The sequence below is a fragment of the Oncorhynchus tshawytscha genome, linkage group LG03 (genome assembly GCF_018296145.1).
Source record: "Oncorhynchus tshawytscha isolate Ot180627B linkage group LG03, Otsh_v2.0, whole genome shotgun sequence".
Lineage (NCBI taxonomy): Eukaryota > Metazoa > Chordata > Actinopteri > Salmoniformes > Salmonidae > Oncorhynchus > Oncorhynchus tshawytscha.
In genome coordinates, this window is record NC_056431.1 from 51,827,729 (window position 1) to 51,855,081 (window position 27,353).

Here is a 27,353-nt window from a genome sequence, read left to right on the forward strand (position 1 = left end):
GAGAAAAAGGGGTAAAAATGATTTTTTAAATAATCAAATAACAAAAATAAATATATAATAGCACAGATACAAAGATGAGTCCTCTATCTATCTATCTATCTATTTGGCCTGTTGTTCACACACCTATCTGCCCTTTCATTGGCTAGAATGGCCTCACCTGATCTGGCTTCCTCCATCTTTGAGGACATTTATTTCCATTGTCACAGCGGTCACTTGTTTATCTTGTCAATATAATATACCATCTTTGATACTAATGTGGTTCATAGGGAAATTCCTTCTGCTGCCATTGGTTCCTCTTGCTACTGGACTGTCCTATTAATAAACTGCAGGTTGATTGGGGTAGCAGGGACAAGAAGGGTTCTTGTGATTGGCTTAACTGTGGCTCCGGCAGGATCTGCACGTATCTCGTAGTGTTTTATCAACTGGGAGGACAGAGAGAGGAAAACATGTTGACATTAGTATGTTATTGTCCTAGTCTGAGAGAATATTAGCTATCCATGTGTTCAATGGAAAGATACATACTGTACATAATAGATAAAAGGAACAAAAACTCTTGAATTGCACAATAACCTAGAAATATGAACTCTCCTAATTGAAGCATTTACAGTAAATAGATGTGAAAGTCATTGTTTTATCCTATTATTCAACTGTGTCTCTGAATCAATAAAACATATGAGAACACTATACAGGATCTTAAAGGCTGGAGGTTTGAAAGTACAACTCCTTCCTTCCAACAATCCAAGTTAAGTTAATGATGACATATTCCTTGCTGACAGACAGATTCATGGTATCACCATGTCCCCAGATGGGATGAATCAGACCAAAGGTGAATGTCTGGTCTGCCAAAATCAAATCAAATTTATTTGTCACATACACATGGTTAGCAGATGTTAATGCGAGTGTAGCGAAATGCTTGTGCTTCTAGTTCCGACCATGCAGTAATATCTAACAAGAAATATAACCTAACAATTTCACAAAAACTACCTTATACATACAAGTGTAAAGGAATGAATATGAATATGTACATAAAAATATATAAATGAGTGATGGCCGAGCGGCATAGGCAAGATGCAGTAGATGGTATAGACTACAATACATACATATGAGATGAGTAATGTAGGGTATGAGAACATTATATAAAGCGGCATTGTTTAAAGTGGCTAGTGATACATTTAATTACATCAAGATGGAAAGATGCAGTAGATGGTATAGCGTACAGTATATACATATGAGATGAGTAATGTAGTGTATGTCAGCATTATATAAAGTGGCTAGTGATAAATTGATTACATTAATTTTTCCATTATTAAAGACGCTAGAGTTGAGTCAGTATGTTGGCGGCAGCCACTCAATGTTAGTGGTGGCTATTTAACAGTCTGATGGCCTTGAGATAGAAGCTGTTTTTCAGTCTCTCGGTCCCCGCTTTGATGCACCTGTACTGACCTCGCCTTCTGGATGATAGCGGTGTGAACAGGCAGTGGCTCGGGTGGTTGTTGTCCTTGATGATCTTTTTGGCCTTCCTGAGACATTGGGTGGTGTAGGTGTCCTGGAGGGCTGGTAGTATTGCACCCGGTGATGCGTTGTGCAGACCTCAATACCCTCTGGAGAGCCTTCCGGTTATGGGCGGAGCAGCTGCCGTACCAGGCGGTGATACAGCCCGACAGGATGCTCTCGATTGTGCATCTGTAAAAGTTTGTGAGTGTTTTTGGTGAAAAGCCAAATTTCTTCAGCCTCCTGAGGTTGAAGAGGCGCTGCTGCGCCTTCCTCACGATGCTGTCTGTGTGGGTGAACCATTTCAGTTTGTCCGTGATGTGTATGCCGAGGAACTTAAAACTTTCCACCCTCTCCACTACTGTCCTGTCAATGTAGATAGGGGGCTGCTCCCTCTGCTGTTTCCTGAAGTCCACGATAATCTCCTTTGTTTTGTTGACATTGAGTGTGAGGTTATTTTCCTGACACCACACTCCGAGGGCCCTCACCTCCTCCCTGTAGGCCGTCTTGTCGTTGTTGGTAATCAAGCCTACCACTGTAGTGTCGTCTGCAAACTTGATGATTGAGCTGGAGGCGTGCATGGCCACGCAGTCGTGGGTGAACAGGGAGTACAGGAGAGGGCTGTGAACGCACCCTTGTGGGGACCCAGTGTTGAGGATCAGCGGGGTGGAGATGTTACCTACCCTCACCACCTGGGGGCGGCCAGTCAGGAAGTCCAGTCCGGTCTCGAGCTTAATGACGAGTTTGGAGGGTACTCTGGTGTTAAATGCTGAGCTGTAATCGATGAACAGCATTCTTACATAGGTATTCCTCTTGTCCAGATGGGTTAGGGCAGTGTGCAGTGTGATGGCGATTGCGTCGTCTGTGGACCTATTGGGTTGGTAAGCAAATTGGAGTGGGTCTAGGGTGTCAGGTAGGGTGGAGGTGATATGGTCCTTGACTTGTCTCTCAAAGCACTTCATGATGACGGAAGTGAGTGCTACAGGGCGGTAGTCATTTAGCTCTGTTACCTTAGCTTTCTTGGGAACAGGAACAATGATGGCCGTCTTGAAGCATGTGGGGACAGCAGACTGGGATAAGGATTGATTGAATATGTCTGTAAACACACCAGCCAGCTGCCATCTGGGCCTGCAGCCTTGCGAGGGTTAACACGTTTAAATGTTTTACTCACGTTGGCTGCGGTGAAGGAGAGCCCGCAGGTTTTGGTAGCGGGCCGTGTCAGTGGCACTGTATTGTCCTCAAAGCGAGCAAAAAAGTTGTTTAGTCTGTCTGGGAGCAAGGCATCGTGATCCGCAATGGGGCTGGTTTTTCTTTTGTAGTCTGTGATTAACTGTAGACCCTGCCACATACCACTCGTGTCTGAGCCATTGAATTGCGACTCCACTTTGTCTCTGTACTGACGCTTAGCTTGTTTGATTGCCTTGCGAAGGGCAGAGTTACACTGTTTGTATTCGGTCATGTTTCCGGTCACCTTGCCCTGATTATAAAAGCAGTTGTTCGCGCATTCAGTTTTGTGCGAATGCTGCCATCAATCCATGTTTTAATAGACGCTGTGGATACAACATCACCGATGTACTTGTTAGTAAACTCGCACACCGAATCAGCATATTCGTCAATGTTGTTGTTCGCCGCAATGCGGAACATATCCCAGTCCACGTGATCGAAGCAATCTTGAAGCGTGGAATCCGATTTGTCGGACCAGCGTTGAACAGACCTGAGCACGGGTGCTTCCTGTTTTAGTTTCTGTCAATAGGCTGGGAGCACCAAATGGAGTCGTGGTCAGCTTTTCCGAAGGGTGGGTGGGGGAGGGCCTTATATGCATCGCAGAAGTTAGAATAACAGTGGTCTAGGGTTTTGCCAGTCCTGGTAGCACAATCGATATGCTGATAGAATTTGGGGAGCTTTGTATTCAGATTAGCCTCGTTAAAATCCCCAGCTACAATAAATGCAGCCTCAGGATATGTGGTTTCCAGTTTACATAGAGTCCAATGAAGTTCTTTCAGGGCCGTCGATGTGTCTGCTTGTGGGGGAATAGACACGACTGTGATTATGATTGAAGAGAATTCGCTTGGTAGATTATGCGGTCGGCATTTGATTGTGAGGAATTCTAAGCCAGGTGAACAAAAGGACTTGAGTTCCTGTATGTTGTTATGATCACAGCACTTCTCGTTAATCATAAGGCATACACCCCCGCCCTTCTTCTTACCAGAGAGATGTTTGTTTCTGTCAGCGCGATGCGGGAAGAAACCAGGTGGCTGTACCGACTCAGATAGCGTGTCTCCAGTGAGCCATGTTTCCGTGAAACAAAGAACGTTACAGTCTCGGATGTCTCTCTGGAATGCTACCCTTGCTCGGATTTCATCTACCTTGTTGTCAAGAGACTGGACATATGCTCGGGAGAGGTGTGCCCGTCTACGGAGCCTGACCAGAAGACCGCTCCGTCTGTCCCTTCTACGGCGCCGTTGTTTTGGGTCGCCGGCTGGGATCCGATCCATTGTCCTGGGTGGTAAGCCAAACAGAGGATCCGCTTCGGGAAAGTCGTACTCCTGGTCATAATGTAAGTGAACTGACGTTGCTCTTATATCCAATAGTTCCTCCCGACGGTTTGTAATAAAACCTAAGATTACCTGGGGTAACAAGGTAAGAAATAACACATAAAAATACAAGATACTGCATAGTTTCCTAGGAACGCGAAGCGAGGCGGCCATCTCTGCCGGTGCCAGAAGTGCCATGTTTTCCTTCCAATGCAGAAGCTAACAGAGGAACACCACAACAAGTTGAACCAGATTCTACAAGACTGTTACTACAGACTAGAGCAACACTAACTAACTTACTCAATGTCCTGGTTTTGGGGCTAAAAAGTAGGTTAAACTTACTGTAGGTTTAACCTCTCAAACCTCTAGAGTAACTGTCAAATGAAATATGAAAATTGGTGTAGGAAATGTATTATAGCCAGAGGATGCTGTATTGACCCCTGACCATTATCAGATGCAGACAATCTAGCTTTTTAACAAGTGGTCAGCATCCCAAGCTACTATAACAGTCCTACATAACAGAAGAATGCTGTTTGAAGGGTAGCTACTGCAGGGGTAGCTAATGCTATAATAGTACTATACAACTACAGAACAGGCCTGGAATTCTTACCCTTGAAAGGATGAGGTACATCTCCAGCTCGGCCACCCTCCGGCCCAGGCAGGCCCGGACCCCGAAACCGAAGGGCACGGAGCCGAAGGGGTGCTGGTTCTTCTTGTCTTCCCCCCGGCCCCCACGGAGCCAGCGCTCTGGCAGGAAGGCATGGGGCTCCGGGAACACTGTCTGGTCATAGGACACGGCATAGTGACACAGGTGGAACAGGGTCTGGAACAGAGAGATGGAATGAAAGGAGGAGAGAGAAGTGATGGAGGGAGAGGACAGAAGAGAGGAGAACAGTCAAACATAGTCGCTCTCTAACTCTAATTAGTGGTATACTGTATAATTGTTTGGTGTGAGCGATATTGACAAACCAAAACTCTACCCTGGTTTTGAACTAAATAAAATATTGAATGGTGAAAGTGCATGTATATCTCTGGATAAAACTGAATATACAAGTGTGATCGGGATCTCCTCTCCATACAGGATGAAAAGAAAAGTAATTAAGTTCACCAATAGCAACCATTTCCAACAGTACAAGATGACAAAAGTAAAACTCACATTTTTGGGGAAGATGTGGTCCCCCACGACTATCTCATTTTCCACATTGATGCGGGCATTTCCGGGTACTACTGGGTACATCCTGAGGAGGGAGTATACAAGAAGGTCACTAGGAGTAGAGAGTGTAGTGGAGTTTGTTTCGCCTGCAGAGTTCATGCTAAAATATAGCTCTATGTGGTACATCTTCGAGAGAGAAAGGGATTTGCTCCATTTGACTAATTAACAAGAAATAAATCATTTAAAAAAACTACACATCAGCGTATAATGAATTTAACAACTCATTATAATTCATTATGAAGACCTCATTATGAATATAATAACTTTAATAACCCATTATTCATTTTATTAATTTGTGAATTTACTGAAAATGACCTGAGTGGGGATGACAGATGACTAACAACGTACCGTAGTGTCTCCCTGACAACAGTCTTAAGCCAGGGCATTCTGGCGATGTCATCACTAGTAGGCACCTTGTCCCCCGGGCAGACACTGATCACTTCCTGGTACAGCTTCTCCTGGATCTCTGGCTCCAGGGCCATGTGGTACAGAGACCACGAGACGGTGTTGGACGTCTGGAGCATACAAAAACAATTACAATAGGAATAGGTTGTAAGCTAATAATATTGTACGGATACTGTTATGCTGCTGTTGTAACTGTACATGACGTAGTTAGCTAATGTGGTATGTTGCAAACGTTCATTCAACAAATCACAATCTAAAGTGGTTGAAATTAAGAAAAAAACATGCCCATCCCCCAGGCCATCACCCCTTTCCCCACCTGTTTTCACCCTACTGTGAAACAGCTCCTCACTGGTATTTTAAGACACACACACACACACACACACACATCCCTCCTCACTGTGTCGACCCCAGCCAGCAGTAGCTCAGTGATGGAGCCCAGTATCTCAGTGACAGACATCTGTTCGCTGACAATGAGGTGTGTGAGGTACTCTCCTTGCACCGGCTGGCCCAGGGAGATCCTCTCCTGGATCTCCTCCATCTTCTGACGCACCTGCTCCTCCGCTGCATGGGGAGAGAGCTGAAGTCAGAGGATATAGCAACCAGCACAAAGACAATATAAATGCTTAGGGCGAATCTCAAGTCTTTTCTCAATCCTTGTGTAGCAGATAGGGATCTGTGAAACTCACTCCTCAGCCTAAAGTGTTGCACTTGCTCTGCAGAATAGCTTGCTTTTCGGTGGCGCAACTGGGTAAGACGCTTCAGGAGGGCAGTTACAGGTGATTGCAAGTGAGAGGTCCTGTGTTCAAGCCTCAGTATGAGCTGAATCATGAGAAAGTAGGACTGGCTAAGCAAGCAGTGTGACATCCCACACTTGCATCTTCTATCCTCGCATTCTTATCAAACCATCAAACAAGAGCGAGGATGTTCTTCTCGGCCCTCACTTCCCTCTGATGTTCTGAGGAGGAGGCAAGGAGAGGAAGCGAATAATCGAGGAAAGACCCTTGATATGGACCTGAGTCATGATGGGATGTTATTTTTGCTCATGTAGGATATCTGCCACTAGATGGCGATATACTACAATGTAATATGACTTAGCCATTTATTTTATTTTTATTTCACCTTTATTTAACAAGGTAGGCAAGTTGAGAACAAGTTCTCATTTACAATTGCGACCTGGCCAAGATAAAGCAAAGCAGTTCGACACATACAACGACACAGAGTTACACATGGAGTAAAACAAACATACAGTCAATAATACAGTATAAACAAGTCTATATACGATGTGAGCAAATGAGCTGAGATAAGGGAGGTAAAGGCAACAAAAAAAAAAGGCCATGGTGACAAAGTAAATACAATATAGAAAGTAAAACAATGGAATGGTAGATTTGCAGTGGAAGAATGTGCAAATTAGAAATAAAAATAATGGGGTGGAAAGGAGCAAAATAAATAAATTAAATAAATACAGTAGGGAAAGAGGTAGTTGTTTGGGCTAAATTATAGGTGGGCTATGTACAGGTGCAGTAATCTGTGAGCTGCTCTGACAGTTGGTGCTTAAAGCTAGTGAGGGAGATAAGTGTTTCCAGTTTCAGAGATTTTTGTAGTTCGTTCCAGTCATTGGCAGCAGAGAACTGGAAGGACTGGAAGGAGAGGCGGCCAAAGAAATAATTGGTTTTGGGGGTGCACCCTGAGCTCAAGTCAACAAGCCAAAGATTATCAGTGTGAACTTTGCTTAGTGGGGCAAGTCTCTAGCCAGGAGTAGTGCACCTGTTTGATTTGCTTAGAGCTGAAACACAGCCATTGAACTTTTGAAACCTCTGCTGAAACTAAAGGAGACAGTATTGTAGGGTATGTGAGGGCACTCACTCCTTTTACATGAGAAATCAAATCTTATGTCTCATGCTTCGTAAACACGGTGTAGATTAACGGTGAAATGCTTACTCACTGGTCCTTTTTCAAAAGCGCAGAGTTAGAGATGAAAAAACTAATGTAAATAGTGGCACAAGGAATAAATACACAGTGAATAATGAGTAAACATATACAGCGAGTACCAGTACCGAGTCAATGTGCAGGGGTAGCTATGTACATTTAGGTAGGGTTAAACTTACTAGGCAACAGGATAGCCAATAGACAGTAGCAGCGGGTAGCCATTTAATTAGCTATTTAGCAGGTCTTGTTTAGCAGTCTTATGGCTTTGGGGTATAATGCTGTTCAGGGTCATGTTGGTTCCAAAGTCAGTGCACTGGTATCGCTTGCTGTGCGGTAGCATTGAGAACTGTCTATGGCTTGGTTGGCTGGAGTCTTTGACCATTTTTTTGGGCCTCCCTCTGACACCGCCTGGTATAAAGGTCCTGGATGGCAAGGAGTTTGGCCCCAGTGATGTCATCACCCTCTGTAGCGCCTTACGTTGTGGTGCCTTGCAGTTGCCGTACCAAACGGTGAGGCAGCCAGTCAAGATGCTCTCAAAGGTGCAGCTGTATAACTTTCTGAGGATCACTACAGCCCTGTCGATGTGGATGGGGGTGTGCTCACCCCTCCATTGCCTGTAGTCCACGATAAGCTCCTTTGTCTTCCTGACACTGAGGAAGAGGTTGTTTTCCTGACACCACATTGCCAGGTCTCTGACCTCCTCCCTATAGGCTGCCTCATCATTGCCGGTGATCAGTCCTACCACCATTGTGTCATCAGAAAACTTGATAATGGTGTTGGAGACGTGCGCAGCCACGCAGTCGTGGGTGAACAGGGAGTACAGGAAGGGACTACGCACACACCCCTGAGGGGCCTATTTAAAGGTCTTACTCACATCAGCTACAGAGAGCGAGATCACATAGTCATCTGGAACAGCTCACGCTCTTCTGCATGGTCCAGTGTTGCTTGCCTTGAAGCGAACATAGAAGGCATGTAGCATATCTGGTAGGCTCGCGTCGCTGGGCAGCTCGCGGCTGGGTTTCCCTTTGTAATCCGTGATAGTTTGCAAGCCTGGTACAGGCATGGTAGGATTCGATCTTAGTCCTGTATTAATGGTTTTCCTGTTTGATGACTTGTCGGAGGTGTTAGCGGGATTTCTTATAAGTGTCCGAATTAGTGTCCCGCTCCTTGAAAGAGGCTGCTCTAGTCTTTAGCTTAGTGCGGATATTGCCTGTAATCCATGGCTTCTGGTTGTGGTATGCACGCACGATCACTGTGGGGATGATGTTGTCAATTAACTTATTAATGAAGCCGGTGACTGATTTGATAAACTCCTCAATGTTATTGGGTAAATCCCGGAAAATGTTCCAGTTTGGGCTAGCAAAACAGTCCTGTAGCTTAGCATCCGCTTCATTGAACCTCTTCTTCCGTATTGAGCGTGTCACTAGTACTTCCTGTTTGAGTAGTTGCACAGGTGACATGCTGGTAAAAATGACATAAAGCAGATTTGAGTTTCCCTGCATTAAATTCACTGGCCACGAGAAACACTGTCTCTGAATGTGCATTTTCTTGTTTGCTTATGGCCATTTACAGCTCGTTGAGAGCAGTCTTAGTGCCAACATCGGAAAGTGTGCAATGTGTATGTTGTTGTTAATGATGTAACATAACATCAACAACATTAACACATTGTACCATTTGCATGTTTCAAATGCGAAACGAGTGAGTGCCCTCCAAATATACCCTACATCCTGCCCCTCACTTGCTTGCATGTAGTAGAGGTTACTTAGGTTCATGGGTATGTGATGATGTGTTATGTTGTGAAGTTTTACTGTGTAACTTTTTAAACTATTTTCTATACGTGATGGAGCATGTGATGCAAAACTAATTTCTGTGCTATTGTGAAACATAGCATGATTCATTCTGGAAACCAAGGCTTCTGGATCACTCACCAACTTTGAAGAGGTGATCCCAGACAGCCACAAAATGTTTCCAGACAGGGAGATAGGGCCAGGTGGACTTGGGGAAGAGAACGATGATGGGGGAGAGGCGAAACATCTCTCCTACTGAAAAAATGAACTTCTGGGTCTCTTCAGGAACCTCCTCATTCAGACAGCCCATACGGGTCTCAAACAGCACAGAACAGATCCCTGAGGACAGAGACAAACAACGGTAGCAGTTAATTTAATTGTATATAGATTAGATTGGATATTTTTTTTTATTTATCCGTTATTTTACCAGGTAAGTTGACTGAGAACACATTCTCATTTTCAGCAACGACCTGGGGAATAGTTACAGGGGAGAGGAGGGGGATGAATGAGCCAATTGTAAACTGGGGATTATTAGGTGACCGTGATGGTTTGAGGGCCAGATTGGGAATTTTGCCAGGACACCGGGGTTAACACCCCTACTCTTACGATAGGTGCCATGGGATCTTTAATGACCTCAGAGAGTCAGGACACCCGTTTAACGTCCCATCCGAAAGACGGCACCCTACACAGGGCAGTGTCCCCAATCACTGGGATATTTTTTAGACCAGAGGAAAGGGTGCCTCCTACTGGCCCTCCAACACCACTTCCAGCAGCATCTGGTCACCCATACAGGAACTGACCAGGACCAACCCTGCTTAGCTTCAGAAGCAAGCCAGCAGTGGTATGCAGGGTGGTATGCTGCTGGCTAAGTTTAAATTACAAATTTAAGGCATCAAATTCAATGCCGGTAGAGAAATTAGCAGGTATTTACTTAAAAAGTGCATGGTAAAAAGGGTAATTACACAGTTAGAACCTATGAATTACTTGTTTGTTTCTTTAGGATCATGTCATGAGTATGATGACATTATGTGAGGTTAAAGGGTACATTACAGCATCAGGATGGCAGTTTACAGAGTGTATGACGGTGATGATGTCACATCATACAATCGCGATATGCGAGCAAAGTGTCTGAGGGTTTTTGGGTTTTCCTTTCAATTAATTCCTAGACAACCATGTGAGGGGATTTCTTCAATAATTAATTACCTTAATTAATCAATCAATCAAGTACAAGGGAGGAGAAGACACCCACAGACACTCTGCCCTCCATGGAATGAGTTTGACTCGTGATCTAGAACATCCAGATAGACATTTTTCATCACTACTGCCCTTGACCAACTGAATACGCTGTCCTTCAAAATTATATTAAGAACTGCCTACCCAACAAGGTAGTCAAACAATCAGCTACTCAGTATCTACTCAACTTCCAAGGCTAAAGATCACTGTGCAATTACTTCAAGGTCATCACTTTCTAACAGATATAACACTTGTACCTGTGCCAGAACGTAACGTCAAAATGACATAATTATAAGATCATGATGAAGACAGCTTTTTAAACTTCATGAAGCAGATATCAGTTCCTCAATTGTTCTAAGATTTTCCTTTCTAATGACTAGACCAGGGGTATTCAAATCTTACCCTACGAGGTCTGGACTACTACTTCTGGTTTACTGTTCAACCGTATAAATAATTGCATCCACTTGGTGTCCCAGGTCCCTGATTAGAACAGAATCATTTTTTCAAGCAGTGGAACTGGCTTAGAGGTCCAGATTTGAATCTTATGGGGACTATAACATTATTACAGACAGTCATTTCCTCTGTTAATAACCTTCAAAGGCGAACTTGTAGAGTTCTCCAGCCAGATCGTTCACCATGACCCCTTCTCCCTTGGTCTCCCTGAGCCATGCCACCTTTTCTATGAAGTCTGTGACCACGTCATTGATGGCGTTGGTGTAGGCGGAGACATGCTTGGGCTTCAGCATCCGCGGGTTCAGGATACTCCTGATCCGCTGCCACTGAGCACCCATCCTGTAGTATAGACACAAACAGAATCATGCTTTAACATGGAGAAGAGATGTACTGTATAGTAATTTGAAACAATGAAGAACTGTTTCAGAGAGAATATGCAAAACACCCATAGGTAGGCAAACCCTCTCATGTGTGCTGTTTTCCATTGCAACTGAGCTCCATTTCCATTTCATCTAACATTTCTACCTTAGACAACTTGTTATGTACAGAGGTAGGATCTTAATTTGATCACTCTTTTGTTGCCTAGAATTTTCCACACCACAGGAAATGCAGATTTGTGATTTAGATACATTCACTGAAAACCAACACTTTATGCCAACTTGTTATTCCAGCTTGTTGTGCCAACTTGTGACAGAGTGATGTACCACTGACATAGTGGGGCAAAAAAGTATTTAGTCAGCCACCAATTGTGCAAGTTCTCCCACTTAAAAAGATGAGAGAGGCCTGTAATTTTCATAATAGGTACACTTCAACTATGACAGACAAAATGAGGGGAAAAAATCCAGAAAATCACATTGTAGGATTTTTAATGAATTTATTTGCAAATTATGGTGGAAAATAAGTATTTGGTCAATAACAAAAGTTTATCTCAATACTTTGTTATATACCCTTTGTTGGCAATGACAGAGGTCAAACGTTTTCTGTAAGTCTTCACAAGGTTTTCACACACTGTTGCTGGTATGTTGGCCCATTCCTCCATGCAGATCTCCTCTAGAGCAGTGATGTTTTGGGGCTGTTGCTGGGCAACACGGACTTTCAACTCTCTCCAAAGATTTTCTATGGGGTTGAGATCTGGAGACTGGCTAGGCCACTCCTGGACCTTGAAATGCTTCTTACGAAGCCACTCCTTCATTGCCCGGGCGGTGTGTTTGGGATCATTGTCATGCTAAAAGACCCAGCCACGTTTCATCTTCAATGCCCTTGCTGATGGAAGGAGGTTTTCACTCAAAATCTCACGATACATGGCCCCATTCATTCTTTCCTTTACACGGATCAGTCGTCCTGGTCCCTTTGCAGAAAAACATCCCCAAAGCATGATGTTTCCACCCCCATGCTTCACAGAAGGTATGGTGTTCTTTGGATGCAACTCAGCATTATTTGTCCTCCAAACACGACGAGTTGAGTTTTTACCAAAAAGTTATATTTTGGTTTCCTCTGACCATATGACATTCTCCCAATCTTCTTCTGGATCATCCAAATGCTCTCTAGCAAACTTCAGACGGCCCTGGACATGTACTGGCTTAAGCAGGGGGACACTTCTGGCACTGCAGGATTTGAGTCCCTGGCGACGTAGTGTGTTACTGATGGTAGGCTTTGTTACTTTGGTCCCAGCTCTCTGCAGGTCATTCACTAGGTCCCCCCGTATGGTTCTGGGATTTTTGCTCACTGTTCTTGTGATCATTTTGACCCCACGGGGTGAGATCTTGCGTGGAGCCCCAGATCGAGGGAGATTATCAGTGGTCTTGTATGTCTTCCATTTCCTAATAATTGCTCCCACAGTTGATTTCTTCAAACCAAGCTGCTTACCTATTGCATATTCAGTCTTCCTAGCCTGGTGCAGGTCTACAATTTTGTTTCTGGTGTCCTTTGACAGCTCTTTGGTCTTGGCCATAGTGGAGTTTGGAGTGTGACTGTTTGAGGTTGTGGACAGGTGTCTTTTATACTGATAACAAGTTCAAACAAGTGCCATTAATACAGGTAATGAGTGGAGGACAGAGGAGCCTCTTAAAGAAGAAGTTACAGGTCTGTGAGAGCCAGAAATCTTGCTTGTTTGTAGGTGACCAAATACTTATTTTCCACCATAATTTGCAAATACATTCATTAAAAATCCTACAATGTGATTTTCTGGATTTTTCTCATTTTGTCTGTCATAGTTGAAGTGTACCTATGATGAAAATTACAGGCCTCTCATCTTTTTAAGTGGGAGAACTTGCACAATTGGTGGCTGACCAAATACTTTTTTGCCCCACTGTATTGTTGTGTGCAAAAAGTGACACAATCGATTTGTGCTGGATGTGTCAATGGGTTCGTACATGCATAATCTATGACCAGAATAACTATTTTTACCTCATTTAGCCACAAAATACCTAGTTTGAAAGCAACTGTTTTTCTGACAACAGTGCTGCGCCATTCTCCTAAAATGTGGTCCCACGTGGGCCAGCCCCTAGCAATTTGAGTTGTAGCCATTCGGGTGACAACTAGCAAGATGCACACACAGCAGAGCGGGAGAGAGAGCAATGTCATTGTGCGCATATCTGCACATATGTGATGTAGTACGCTATTTTTCGGGGACGGCTTTTGGCTTGTGAGCGCTGCTTTCAGAACTACTGGCTAAAAAGTATTCAAAAGCACCAGAAAATCTCTTTAACATATCCCCCAGATGCACCACAATCCTTTGCTAGCACAACACTGGTTCAAGCACGACATGATGGATCATGCTGAGGTTTTATGTCCTAGGTTTTGTGTTTCATGTGTAGTCTGGCTCATCTAGGCTCTGTATATGCAGCCCATGGTTCAAGTGTTTGTGCTTGTCAAATTCTTGCACATGTTCCTACTACTACACTGATATTTCACTGTGGTGTTGGGACAAGCAACACAGGAATAACTACATACCAGTGGAGTGACATTCATACTCCACAAGACTTGCAACCAGAAGACTCTTCCCAGTCCCTATAACCAAAACTAATTCAAGGCAACACACAGTAATGTATGTGATAGCATTAAACTCCTTGCAATCTCAAATGACTCAAGCAAGCAGCCAAAGCAGCAACTTTTGCTTTAAAAAACAAGTAAAACAGCACAACGCCTCTGACCTAAATAGCTTGTAGCACCTCCCTCTTGAGAATATCTGGTATTTGGGCTGAAGTTCAAGATAAGGTGTGCCCTTGGCATTAGGATATTAGGGCCTGCTCAGAGAAAGTAATTGTAAACAAAGCCTCAGTAGAGTAAGGATTTCAGTCATGCTCCGTATGACATGATAGTCTGCTCAGCTCACTGACTAGCTGATGTCTTGAGAATCTCTCAGGTTGTTTAAAGAACATTGGTGCAGTGACATTAGGATTTCAGGGCCTCAGTAGATCAAAGTATTGTTGATGTATGGAATGTTAGGCTTAAGGGTATGAAGTGTGTATTCTTATTTTAAATTTAGGTAACTAGTTCTGTCCTTGAGTTGTTACCTACAGTGCATTTGGAAAGTATTCAGACCCCTTGACTTTATCCACATTTTGTTACGATACAGCCTTATTCTATTTTCTGTTTTAAATCGTTTTTTTCCCTCAATCTACACATAATACCCCATAATGACAAAACGAAAACAAGATTTTAGAAACGTTAGCAAATGTATTGAAAATAAAAACTGCCAAATACATTTACATACAGTTGAAGTGGGAAGTTTACATACACCTTAGCCAAAAACATTTAAACTCTGTTACACAATTTCTGACATTTAATCCTAGAAAAAATAATAGTGGAGAGAATGATTTATTTCAGCTTTTCCCAGTGGGTCAGAAGTTTACATACACTCAATTAGTATTTTGTAGCATTGCCTTCAAATTGCTTAACTTGAGTCAAACATTTCGGGTAGCCTTCCACAAGCTTCCCACAATAAGTTGGGTGAATTTTGGCCCATTCCTCCTGACAAAGCTGGTGTAACTGAGTCAGGTTTGTTGGCCTCCTTGCTCGCACACGCTTTTTCAGTTCTGCCCACAAATTTTCTATGGGATTGAGCTTTGTGATGGCCACTCCATTAACTTGACTTTGTTGTCCTTTAAGCCATTTTGCCACAACTTTGGAAGTATGATTGGGGTCAATGTCCATTTGGAAGATCCATTTGCAACCAAGCTTTAACTTCCTGACTGATGTCTTGAGATGTTGCTTCAATAGAGCAACATAATTGTCCTGCCTCATGATACCATCTATTTCGTGAAGTGCATTAGTAGTTGCAAACCGTAGTCTGGCTTTATAATGGTGGTTTTGGAGCAGCAGCTTCTTCCTTGCTGAGCGGCCTTTCAGGTTATGTCGATATAGGACTCGTTTTACTGTGGATATGGATACTTTTGTACCTGTTTCCCCCAGTATCTTCACAAGGTCCTTTGCTGTTGTTCTGGGATTGATTTGCACTTTTCGCACCAAAGTACGCTAATCTCTAGGAGACAGAACGTGTCTCCTTCCTGAGCGGTATGACAGCTGCGTGGTCCCATGATGTTTATACTCGTGTACAATTGTTTGTACAGATGAACATGGTACCTTCAGGCATTTGGAAATTGCTCCCAAGAATGAACCAGATGTCTTTTGATTTTCCCATGATGTCAAGCAAAGAGGCACTGAGTTTGAAGGTAGGCCTTGAAATACATCCATAGGTACACCTCCAATTGGCTCAAATAATGTAAATTAGCCTATCAGAAGCTTCTAAAACCATGACATCATTTTCTGGAATTTTCCAAGTTGTTTAAAGGCACAGACAACTTAGTGTACAGTGGGGCAAAAAAGTATTTATTCAGCCACCAATTGTGCAAGTTCTCCCACTTAAAAAGATGAGAGAGGCCTGTAATTTTCATCATAGGTACACTTCAACTATGACAGACAAAATGAGAATTAAAAAATACAGAAAATCACATTGTAGGATTTTTTATTAATTTATTTGCAAATTATGGTGGAAAATAAACTTTTGTTATTGACCAAATACTTATCTCAATACTTTGTTATATACCCTTTGTTGCCAATAAAAGAGGTCAAACGTTTTCTGTAAGTCTTCACAAGGTTTTCACACACTGTTGCTGGTATTTTGGCCCATTCCTCCATGCAGATCTCCTTTAGAGCAGTGATGTTTTGGGGCTGTTGCTGGGCAACACGGACTTTCACCTCCCTCCAAAGATGTTCTATGGGGTTGAGATATGGAGACTGGCTAGGCCACTCCTGGACCTTGAAATGCTTCTTACGAAGCCACTCCTTCGATGCCAGGGCGGTGTGTTTGGGATCATTGTCATGCTGAAAGACCCAGCCACGTTTCATCTTCAATGCCCTTGCTGGTGGAAGGAGGTTTTCGCTGAAAATCTCACGATACATGGCCCCATTCATTCTTTCCTTTACATGGATCAGTCGTCCTGGTCCCTTTGCAGAAAAACAGCCCCAAAGCATGATGTTTCCACCCCCATGCTTCACAGTAGATATGGTGTTCTTTGGATGCAACTCAGCATTCTTTGTCCTCCAAACACAACGAGTTGAGTTTTTACCAAAAAGTTATATTTTGGTTTCATATGACATTCTCCCAATCTTCTTCTGGATCATCCAAATGCTCTCTAGCAAACTTCAGACGGCCCTGGACATGTACTGGCTTAAGCAGGGGGACACGTCTGGCACTGCAGGATTTGAGTCCCTGGCGACGTAGTGTGTTACTGATGGTAGGCTTTGTTACTTTGGTCCCAGCTCTCTGCAGGTCATTCACTAGGTCCCCCCGTATGGTTCTGGGATTTTTGCTCACTGTTCTTGTGATCATTTTGACCCCATGGGGTGAGATCTTGCATGGAGCCCCAGATCGAGGGAGATTATCAGTGGTCTTGTATGTCTTCCATTTCCTAATAATTGCTCCCACAGTTGATTTCTTCAAACCAAGCTGCTTACCTATTGCATATTCAGTCTTCCCAGCCTGGTGCAGGTCTACAATTTTGTTTCTGGTGTCCTTTGACAGCTCTCTGGTCTTGGCCATAGTGGAGTTTGGAGTGTGACTGTTTGAGGTTGTGGACAGGTGTCTTTTATACTGATAACAAGTTCAAACAAGTGCCATTAATACAGGTAACGAGTGGAGGACAGAGGAGCCTCTTAAAGAAGAAGTTACAGGTCTGTGAGAGCCAGAAATCTTGCTTGTTTGTAGGTGACCAAATACTTATTTTCCACCATAACTTGCAAATAAATTCATAAAAAATCCTACAATGTGATTTTCTGGATTTTTTTCTCATTTTGTCTGTCATAGTTGAAGTGTACCTATGATGAAAATTACAGGCCTCTCATCTTTTTAAGTGGGAGAACTTGCACAATTGGTGGCTGACTAAATACTTTTTTGCCCCACTGTATGTAAACTTCTGACCCACTGGAATTGTGATTCAGTGAATTATAAATTAAATAAACTGTCTGTAAAACAATTGTTGGAAAAATTACTTGCGTCATGCACAAAGTAGATGTCCTAACCGACTTGCTAAAACTAGTTTGTTAACAAGAAATTTGTTGAGTGGTTGAAAAACGAGTTCTAATGACTCCAACCTAAGAGTATGTAAACTTCCCACTTCACTGTAAATGTAGGAAAGCATGTATAAAAAAATATGTAGTTCTGTCCTTGTCTATTAATGTTATGTATTATGTCATGTTTTATGTTTTGTTTGGACCCCAGGAAGAGTAGCTGAAGCTTTATGGGATCGTAATAAAATACTAAATATCCTGTCTGTACAATGACAATAGCCTGATCCTAGATTGTACTGTATAGCCAGCTCCGACACTCTTAAAACAAAGAGTTCCAAAATGGTTCTTCTGCAGTCCCCATGGGAGAACCCTTAAAATCAAATCAAATCAAATTTTATTTGTCACATACACATGGTTAGCAGATGTTAATGCGAGTGTAGCGAAATGCTTGTGCTTCTAGTTCCGACAATGCAGTAATAACGAGCAAGTAATCTAACTAACAATTCCAAAAAAACTACTGTCTTATAAACAGTGTAAGGGGATAAAGAATATGTACATAAGGATATATGAATGAGTGATGGTCCAGAGCAGCATAGGCAAGATACAGTAGATGATATCGAGTACAGTATATACATATGAGATAAGTATGTAAACCAAGTGGCATAGTTAAAGTGGCTAGTGATACATGTATTACATAAGGATGCAGTCGATGATATAGAGTACAGTATCAACGTATGCATATGAGATGAACAATGTAAGGTAAGTAACATTATATAAGGTAGCATTGTTTAAAGTGGCTAGTGATATATTTACATCATTTCCCATCAATTCCCATGATTAAAGTGGCTGGAGTAGAGTCAGTGTCATTGACAGTGTGTTGGCAGTAGCCACTCAATGTTAGTGGTGGCTGTTTAACAGTCTGATGGCCTTGAGATAGAAGCTGTTTTTCAGTCTCTCGGTCCCAGCTTTGATGCACCTGTACTGACCTCGCCTTCTGGATGGCAGTGGCTCGGGTGGTTGATGTCCTTGATGATCTTTATGGCCTTCCTGTAACATCGGGTGGTGTAGGTGTCCTGGAGGGCAGGTAGTTTGCCCCCGGTGATGCGTTGTGCAGACCTCACTACCCTCTGGAGAGCCTTACGGTTGAGGGCGGTGCAGTTGCCATACCAGGCGGTGATACAGCCCGCCAGGATGCTCTCGATTGTGCATCTGTAGAAGTTTGTGAGTGCTTTTGGTGACAAGCCGAATTTCTTCAGCCTCCTGAGGTTGAAGAGGCGCTGCTGCGCCTTCCTCACGATGCTGTCTGTGTGAGTGGACCAATTCAGTTTGTCTGTGATGTGTATGCCGAGGAACTTAAAACTTGCTACCCTCTCCACTACTGTTCCATCGATGTGGATGGGGGTGTTCCCTCTGCTGTTTCCTGAAGTCCACAATCATCTCCTTAGTTTTGTTGACGTTGAGTGTGAGGTTATTTTCCTGACACCACACTCCGAGGGCCCTCACCTCCTCCCTGTAGGCCGTCTCGTCGTTGTTGGTAATCAAGCCTACCACTGTTGTGTCGTCCGCAAACTTGATGATTGAGTTGGAGGCGTGCATGGCCACGCAGTCGTGGGTGAACAGGGAGTACAGGAGAGGGCTCAGAACGCACCCTTGTGGGGCCCCAGTGTTGAGGATCAGCGGGGAGGAGATGTTGTTGCCTACCCTCACCACCTGGGGCGGCCCGTCAGGAAGTCCAGTACCCAGTTGCACAGGGTGGGGTCGAGACCCAGGGTCTCGAGCTTGATGACGAGCTTGGAGGGTACTATGGTGTTGAATGCCGAGCTGTAGTCGATGAACAGCATTCTCACATAGGTATTCCTCTTGTCCAGATGGGTTAGGGCAGTGTGCAGTGTGGTTGAGATTGCATCGTCTGTGGACCTATTTGGGCGGTAAGCAAATTGGAGTGGGTCAAGGGTGTCAGGTAGGGTGGAGGTGATATGGTCCTTGACTAGTCTCTCAAAGCACTTCATGATGACGGATGTGAGTGCTACGGGCGGTAGTCGTTTAGCTCAGTTACCTTAGCTTTCTTGGGAACAGGAACAATGGTGGCCCTCTTGAAGCATGTGGGAACAGCAGATTGGTATAGGGATTGATTGAATATGTCCGTAAACACACCGGCCAGCTGGTCTGCGCATGCTCTGAGGGCGCGGCTGGGGATGCCGTCTGGGCCTGCAGCCTTGCGAGGGTTAACACGTTTAAATGTCTTACTCACTTCGGCTGCAGTGAAGGAGAGACCGCATGTTTCCGTTGCAGGCCGTGTCAGTGGCACTGTATTGTCCTCAAAGCGGGCAAAAAGTTATTTAGTCTGCCTGGGAGCAAGACATCCTGGTCCGTGACTGGGCTGGGTTTCTTCCTGTAGTCCGTGATTGACTGTAGACCCTGCCACATGCCTCTTGTGTCTGAGCCGTTGAATTGAGATTCTACTTTGTCTCTGTACTGGCGCTTAGCTTGTTTGATAGCCTTGCGGAGGGAATAGCTGCACTGTTTGTATTCAGTCATGTTACCAGACACCTTGCCCTGATTAAAAGCAGTGGTTCGTGCCTTCAGTTTCACACGAATGCTGCCATCAATCCACGGTTTCTGGTTAGGGAATGTTTTAATCGTTGCTATGGGAACGACATCTTCAACGCACGTTCTAATGAACTCGCACACCGTATCAGCGTATTCGTCAATGTTGTTGTCTGACGCAATACGAAACATCTCCCAGTCCACGTGATGGAAGCAGTCTTGGAGTGTGGAGTCAGCTTGGTCGGACCAGCGTTGGACAGACCTCAGCGTGGGAGCTTCTTGTTTTAGTTTCTGTCTGTAGGCAGGGATCAACAAAATGGAGTCGTGGTCAGCTTTTCCGAAAGGGGGCGGGGCAGGGCCTTATATGCGTCGCGGAAGTTAAGAGTAACAATGATCCAGGGTCTTTCCACCCCTGGTTGCGCAATCGATATGCTGATAAAATTTAGGGAGTCTTGTTTTCAGATTAGCCTTGTTAAAATCCCCAGCTACAATGAATGCAGCCTCTGGATAAATCGTTTCCAGTTTGCAGAGAGTTAAATAAAGTTCGTTCAGAGCCATCGATGTGTCTGCTTGGGGGATATATACGGCTGTGATTATAATCGAAGAGAATTCTCTTGGTAGATAATGCGGTCTACATTTGATTGTGAGGAATTCTAAATCAGGTGAAGAGAAGGATTTGAGTTCCTGTATGTTTCTTTCATCACACCATGTCACGTTGGCCATAAGGCATACGCCCCCGCCCGTCTTCTTACCAGAAAGATGTTTGTTTCTGTCGGCGCGATGCGTGGAGAAACCCGCTGGCTGCACCGCTTCGGATTGCGTCTCTCCAGTTAGCCATGTTTCCGTGAAGCAGAGAACGTTACAGTCTCTGATGTCCCTCTGGAATGTTACCCTTGCTCGGATTTCATCAACCTTGTTGTCAAGAGACTGGACATTGGCAAGAAGAATGCTAGGGAGTGGTGCACGATGTGCCCGTCTCCGGAGTCTGACCAGAAGACCGCTTCGTTTCCCTCTTTTTCTGAGTCGTTTTATTTTTTGGTCGCTGCATGTGATCCACTCGGTTACACTGGTTGTAAGGCAGAACACAGGATCCGCATCGCGAAAAACATATTCTTGGTCGTACTGATGGTGAGTTGACGCTGATCTTATATTCAGTAGTTCTTCTCGGCTGTATGTAATGAAACCTAAGATGACCTGGGGTACTAGTGTAAGAAATAACACGTAAAAAAAACAAAAAACTGCATAGTTTCCTAGGAACGCGAAGCGAGGCGGCCATCTCTGTCGGCGCCGGAAGTTCACTTATTGGTTCCAGGTAGAACCTCTGTGGAAAGGGTTCTACATGGAACCCAAAAGGTTTCTACCTGAAACCAAAAGCATTCTACATGGAACCTAAAAGGGTTCTTCAAAGGATTCTCCTATTGGGACAGCCAAATAACTTCTTGGTTCTAGATAACACCTTTTTCTCTAAGAGTGTATGGCCCTCGTCATACCATAGGAGTTGGCACGGCCGCACAAACAGATCTGGGATCAGACTACAATGAAAGGGTCTGGGACTGGGTTTCCATTGTCTACTCACTCTGTGAGGGGCCCATAGGCGTGGTTCCTCAGCTCGCGGTAACTCCTCCAGTGGGGCATGTCCATGCGGGTGGGATGGCGGCCCTCCTGTCTCAATACCTGCTCAATCAGCTCAGCACTGGCCACGTTCACTATCACCAAGGGCCCGTACTTTGACTTCCACAGAGGGCCATAGATCTTGCTGTGTTCAATCTGGAGGAGAGGGGAGAAGAGCACAATTGCAGTGTGAGGTCTACAGTAAATGCAAAACAATTTTATGGAATGGTTTTGATAAATGAGTGCATGCATGGCACTTCTGGAAAGTACAGCAAGACATAATTGTCCAAGATGTGAAGATGATAGGTTGAAAAAAGTATAACTGCACATTGTTTTGTCCAATAGAGGCCTTGGTCACATTGTGCTAACTTTTTTATGATGTTTACCTAGCAAAAAACACAGTTCAGATTGTTCAGACTGGTCGAAACATACATACATATCATTACATTACATACATACATACTTCAGGAATCCCATGCATGGCTTTCTACAGTGTGGCAGGAATAATGTGATACAGTGCCTTCAGAAAGTATTCACACCTCTTGACTTTTTCCACATTTTGTTGTGTTACAGCCTGAATTTAAAAATGATTAAATTGAGATGTTGTGTCACTGGCCTACACACCATAACCAATAATGTCAAAGTGGAATTATGTTTTCAGAATTTTTTACAAAATAATTAAAAATGAAAAGATGAAATGTCTCGAGTCAATAAGTATTCAATCCTTGTTATGGCAAGGCTAAATTAGTTCAGGAGTAAAAATGTGCTTAACAAGTCACATAATAAGTTGCATTGACTGTGTTTAACATTATTTTTTGAATGACTACCTTATGACTAACTTCAATTTTAAAAAGCAGACATTGAATATCCCTTTGAGTATGGTGAAGTTATTAATTACACTTTGGATGGTGCATCAATACACCCAGTCACTAGAAAGATAATGGCGTCCTTCCTAACTCAGTTGCCGGAGAGGAAAGAAACCACTTAGGAATTTCACAATGAGGCCAATGGTGACTTTAAAACGATTAAAGAGTTTAATGGCTGTGATAGGAGAAACTGAGGATGGATCAACTGAGGATGGATCAACAACATTGTAGTTGCTCCACAATACTAACCACAATACTAATCTGTACAGAATAAAAGTATTCCAAAACATACATTGTTTGCGACAAAGGCACAAAAGTAAAACTGCAAAGAATGTAGCAAAGAAATTTGCTTAATGTCCAGAATGTCATCGGCAAGGACTATTACGTTTTTTTAGGATAAAAATTAATGGAATAGAGCGAAGCACAGGCAAAATCCTAAAGGAAAACTTGGTTCAGTCTGCTTTCTAATAGACACTGGGAGACAAATTCACCTTTCAGCAGGACAATAACCTAAAACACAAGGCCAAATATACACTGGATTTGCTTACCAAGACAACATTGAAAGTGGCATAGTTACAGTTGAAAATGGCAAGACTTGAAAATGGCTGTCTAGCAATGATCAACGACCAATTTGAAAGAACTTGAATAATTGTTTTTTTCTTGTGCAAATATTGTACAATCCAGGTGTGCAAAGCTCTTAGAGATTTACCCAGAAAACTCACAGCTGTAATCGCTGCCAAAGATGATTCAAACATGTTTTGACCCAGGGGTGTGAATACTTATGTAAATTAGATATGTATTTCATTTCCATTAAATTTGCAAATATGTCGTTTATTTTTTTTTTAGTCTCCCTTAAATCTCATGAAATATTGCAATTAAGGAACTTCAGAAATCAGTGATTTGGATAAGATTTTAGGCATATTCTTAGAACAATTTGGTGAATAATTTAACATCTTTATACAGTATATCTGACACATCCGGGTTATTTGGCTGGGTATTCTATATCACGGTGAACATTTATGATTTTATTGGGCATTATACAATTATATTTCATACAGGTATGGTCATGGGAAATTGATCCAATAAGACTCCATTAAATTGTTTGGCGGCCATATTAGAAAAAGGCTTCTCATGGATTAATGCATGAATCCTGTGGTGGCCCTGTATCTACAAATCTTTTTAAAACACTATTCTACCTGTGCGAGTGCAATTTGGTGCTTCTATCACTAAAGTTACAATCCATGAACGTAGCTCTCCCACTACATGGAATTCTATGGCTAAACTTCCAATTTTCTACGGTCAAATTACTGCACAACATGGGCTATTTTTAAACAATAGTTGTAGGTGGTGCTTTGAAAGTTGTTTTAATTATATATCATTTGAAAGGTAATTTCATGACCGTTCAGAACCACTTGTCAAACAAATTTTAAAATGTATCAGGGTTTCTTTTTTAAAGCAATTTATACGGGCACATCTGATATGTACCCTAGAGGTCAAAGGTCAAAGTCTGTTGACCTGAACATTGCGAAAATATGCCTAATGGATAGCTGTGGATCTAAGCTTTCCAATTATATATGATTAAACTGTATACATGACAAATAACTTGTTGTATACTGACAATGTTTGCCAATGGATAAAATACATATTGGAAAATGTTATGGGATGGAGGGAGTGATGGAGGGATGAAAGCAATCAAACAAAGCTGCCATTGCTACACGGCTATCACACATTTTCTAACTCTATGGACAAAGAGCTTCAAGAAAATCATTATAAAACATCGTCACACCACCCCAAATCAACCTGACCGAACCCCTGGCACATGGACTAGGAGATTAGACATAATAATACGCAACCAGTGTGGTATAACACTAGCAGCTAGGTTTCGCAATGCACTGTAATGACACTGTACAGCACTTACTTGCATTTGATGTGTTGTTTGAAAATACCCTTTCCCGAAAAGCCAATATAAAGATCTCAGAAAACTAGGCCCATCCAAATCATCCATAGTTTTCTGCTTATTGTTGTCCCCCACGATAGTGGTAGAGGCATCGCGCCGCCTGTCACTAATGTAGGTTAACGTCGGTGTCACTCTTTTAATCCCGTTCCTATTCTCATGTGTACAAACACGCAGTCCGATCTGTAATAAAGATCTGCTAAACATGTTGACGCATAAATTGTCCTTCCGACTGCTGGAAAGTGTAGTCTGTTATTCTTATCCGTACGACTGAGCTCTCTCCAGCCTATTATATGCCTATTATAATGGCCACTTGTTTTTATCTACTGAGAGCGCAGCCAGCCATCCAACTGCCACTATTGTCCTAGTTTTTCAGAACGCTACTGAACTTTGATACCGTTTATTGTCGGCTATCCATGTGAACTCATCTTTACTGCCAGAGGAAACCTTTCCCTACAGTCCAAGGTTACAGTCAGTGTCTAGAGCTCTATAAATCAAAGCAGAGGTAGAACAAAGCACAATAATGTTTCACATCTCTAATGTCTCCCATTTTTATGAAATCGATGATTGTGAAAAAATGTTTAACTGCAAAAGTGGTTAAATTGATAGATACTGTGACATCTCACACCCTCCAACCGTGAGACACAAAGAGACACATAAACTCATATAATCCAATATCAGAAGCTCTGATATTTCTAACATTTGTAATACAAGTAGTCAATACACAAACAAACAGCGTTAGGGTCTTAATGCATCTTGGAAATATAGACCAGTAAACACAGAGATACAATAGGTTGAAATATCTACCATGAACAGGCTATTGTTGTAAGAATGTGCCCAAAATGTCCAATTAGGGATTTAAAAAACACTCAGCTATCTACTCACAATACCCTATAAATTGAAAAAAAAATGTGGTTATATATTTCTGCAAATTTTACAAAAATGAAATACAGCAATATCTCATTTACATAAGTATTCACACCCTTGAGTCAATACATGTGTCACGGGTCCCTTTAGAACTTTCATCACGCACACCTGTCCCCTATTCCCACTGATTAGTACTTGTCACGCCCCGACCTTAGAGAGCCGTTTTATTTCTCTATTTGGTTAGGTCAGGGTGTGATTTGGGTGGGCAGTCTATGTTTTCTATTTCTTTGTTTTTGGCTGAGTGTGGTTCCCAATCAGAGGTAGCTGTCTATCATTGTCTCTGATTAGGAATCATACTTAGGCAGCCTTTTTCCCCCCACCTAGGTTGTGGGTACTTGTTTTATTTTCTGTACGTCATGTTTACCTGGGCTTTTGTGAAGGTTTCACTACGATTTAAAAAAATGTGGAATTACATGCATGCTGTGTCTTGGCTCATCTATGACAGGAAGTTTGAGGACAGTGAACGTGACAATACTTATATAAGTGTGCCCTTTGTTCACCATGGTGCTGTCGATTATTGTTAGTATGTCCATTGGTGTGTGTGTGATACCTGTGCTGTGTGTTTTGGGCAGATGATTTGGGTCTTTCTAGTAAAGGATTTTATAAAAATGTACCATTTGGAAAACCTTTGCTTTCCGTTTGTGGTGATGGTTGGTGACGGGTCACGTCCCGTGCATTAATTATTGTGCGAGTGTATTTATTCGAGGTACTCATTCTTTTGTTTGGGTTTCAACCTGGTTTTTGTTACATAGTTGCTTGGTCTTCCTCCCCATGTCTTTACACAGTACGCTGTAATTTGTGTCCAATTTTAATTTTAATATATATTTTTAAAACTATTACGCATTTCTGCGCCTGTCTCCCGAATAATTTATAAATCAAATCAAATTTATTTATATAGCCCTTTGTACATCAGCTGATATCTCACAGTGCTGTACAGAAACCCAGCCTAAAACCCCAAACAGCAAGCAATGCAGGTGTAGAAGCACGGTGGCTAGGAAAAACTCCCTAGAAAGGCCAAAACCTAGGAAGAAACCTAGAGAGGAACCAGACTATGTGGGGTGGCCAGTCCTCTTCTGGCTGTGCCAGGTGGAGATTATAACAGAACATGGCCAAGATGTTCAAATGTTCATAAATGATCAGCATGTTCGAATAATAAGAAGGCAGAACAGTTGAAACTGGAGCAGCAGCACGGCCAGGTGGACTGGGGACAGCAAGGAGTCATCATGTCAGGTAATCCTGGGGCATGGTCCTAGGGCTCAGGTCCTCCGAGAGAGAGAATTAGAGAACGCACACTTAGATTCACACAGGACACCGAATAGGACATAAACTACTGCAGCATAAATACTGGAGGCTGAGACAGGATGGATCAGGAGACACTGTGGCCCCATCTGAGGACACCCCCGGACAGGGCCAAACAGGAAGGATATAACCCCACCCACTTTGCCAAAGCATAGCCCCCACACCACTAGAGGGATATCTTCAACCACCAACTTACAAGGCTGAGTATAGCCCACAAAGATCTCCGCCATGGCACAACCCAAGGGGGGGCGCCAACCCAGACAGGATGACCACATCAGTGAATCAACCCACTCAGGTGACGCACCCCTTCCAGGGACGGCATGAGAGAGCCCCAGTAAGCCAGTGACTCAGCCCCTGTTAGAGGCAGAGAATCCACAGTTGTCAATTGTTGTCCCTGTGAATAACAATAACGAGTAAAAATGAACATGGCTATATACAGAGTCGATGTGCAGGGGTAGGTATAAAAATGAACATGGCTATATACAGAGTCGATGTGCAGGGGTAGTTATAAAAATTAACATGGCTATATACAGAGTCGATGTGCAGAGGTAGTTATGTACATTTAGGTAGGGTTAAACTTACTAGGCAACAGGATCG

The 27,353-nt window shown here is 43.1% G+C and overlaps 1 protein-coding gene across 3 annotated transcripts; it reads right to left on the minus strand.

Moving 5' to 3' along the window:
- si:dkey-91i10.3 (cytochrome P450) lies at positions 1-25,636 on the minus strand. 3 transcript variants are annotated; one of them, XM_024407172.2, is made up of 9 exons: positions 24,495-25,025; positions 21,676-21,866; positions 11,182-11,381; positions 9,498-9,695; positions 6,041-6,204; positions 5,587-5,753; positions 5,182-5,263; positions 4,636-4,848; positions 1-422 (listed from the first exon to the last, which is right to left on the minus strand). In XM_024407172.2, exons 1-9 carry the CDS (start codon positions 24,735-24,737, stop codon positions 300-302), a joined length of 1,581 nt encoding a protein of 526 aa, XP_024262940.2. In that variant the 5' UTR covers positions 24,738-25,025; the 3' UTR covers positions 1-299. The 3 variants fall into 3 exon arrangements, with proteins under 3 accessions (XP_024262940.2, XP_042175436.1, XP_024262959.2); XM_024407191.2 differs by lacking the exon at positions 24,495-25,025 and adding an exon at positions 25,338-25,636 and having other exon boundaries at positions 2-422; XM_042319502.1 differs by lacking the exon at positions 4,636-4,848 and having other exon boundaries at positions 24,495-25,034.
- Positions 25,637-27,353: the final 1,717 nt, after the last annotated feature.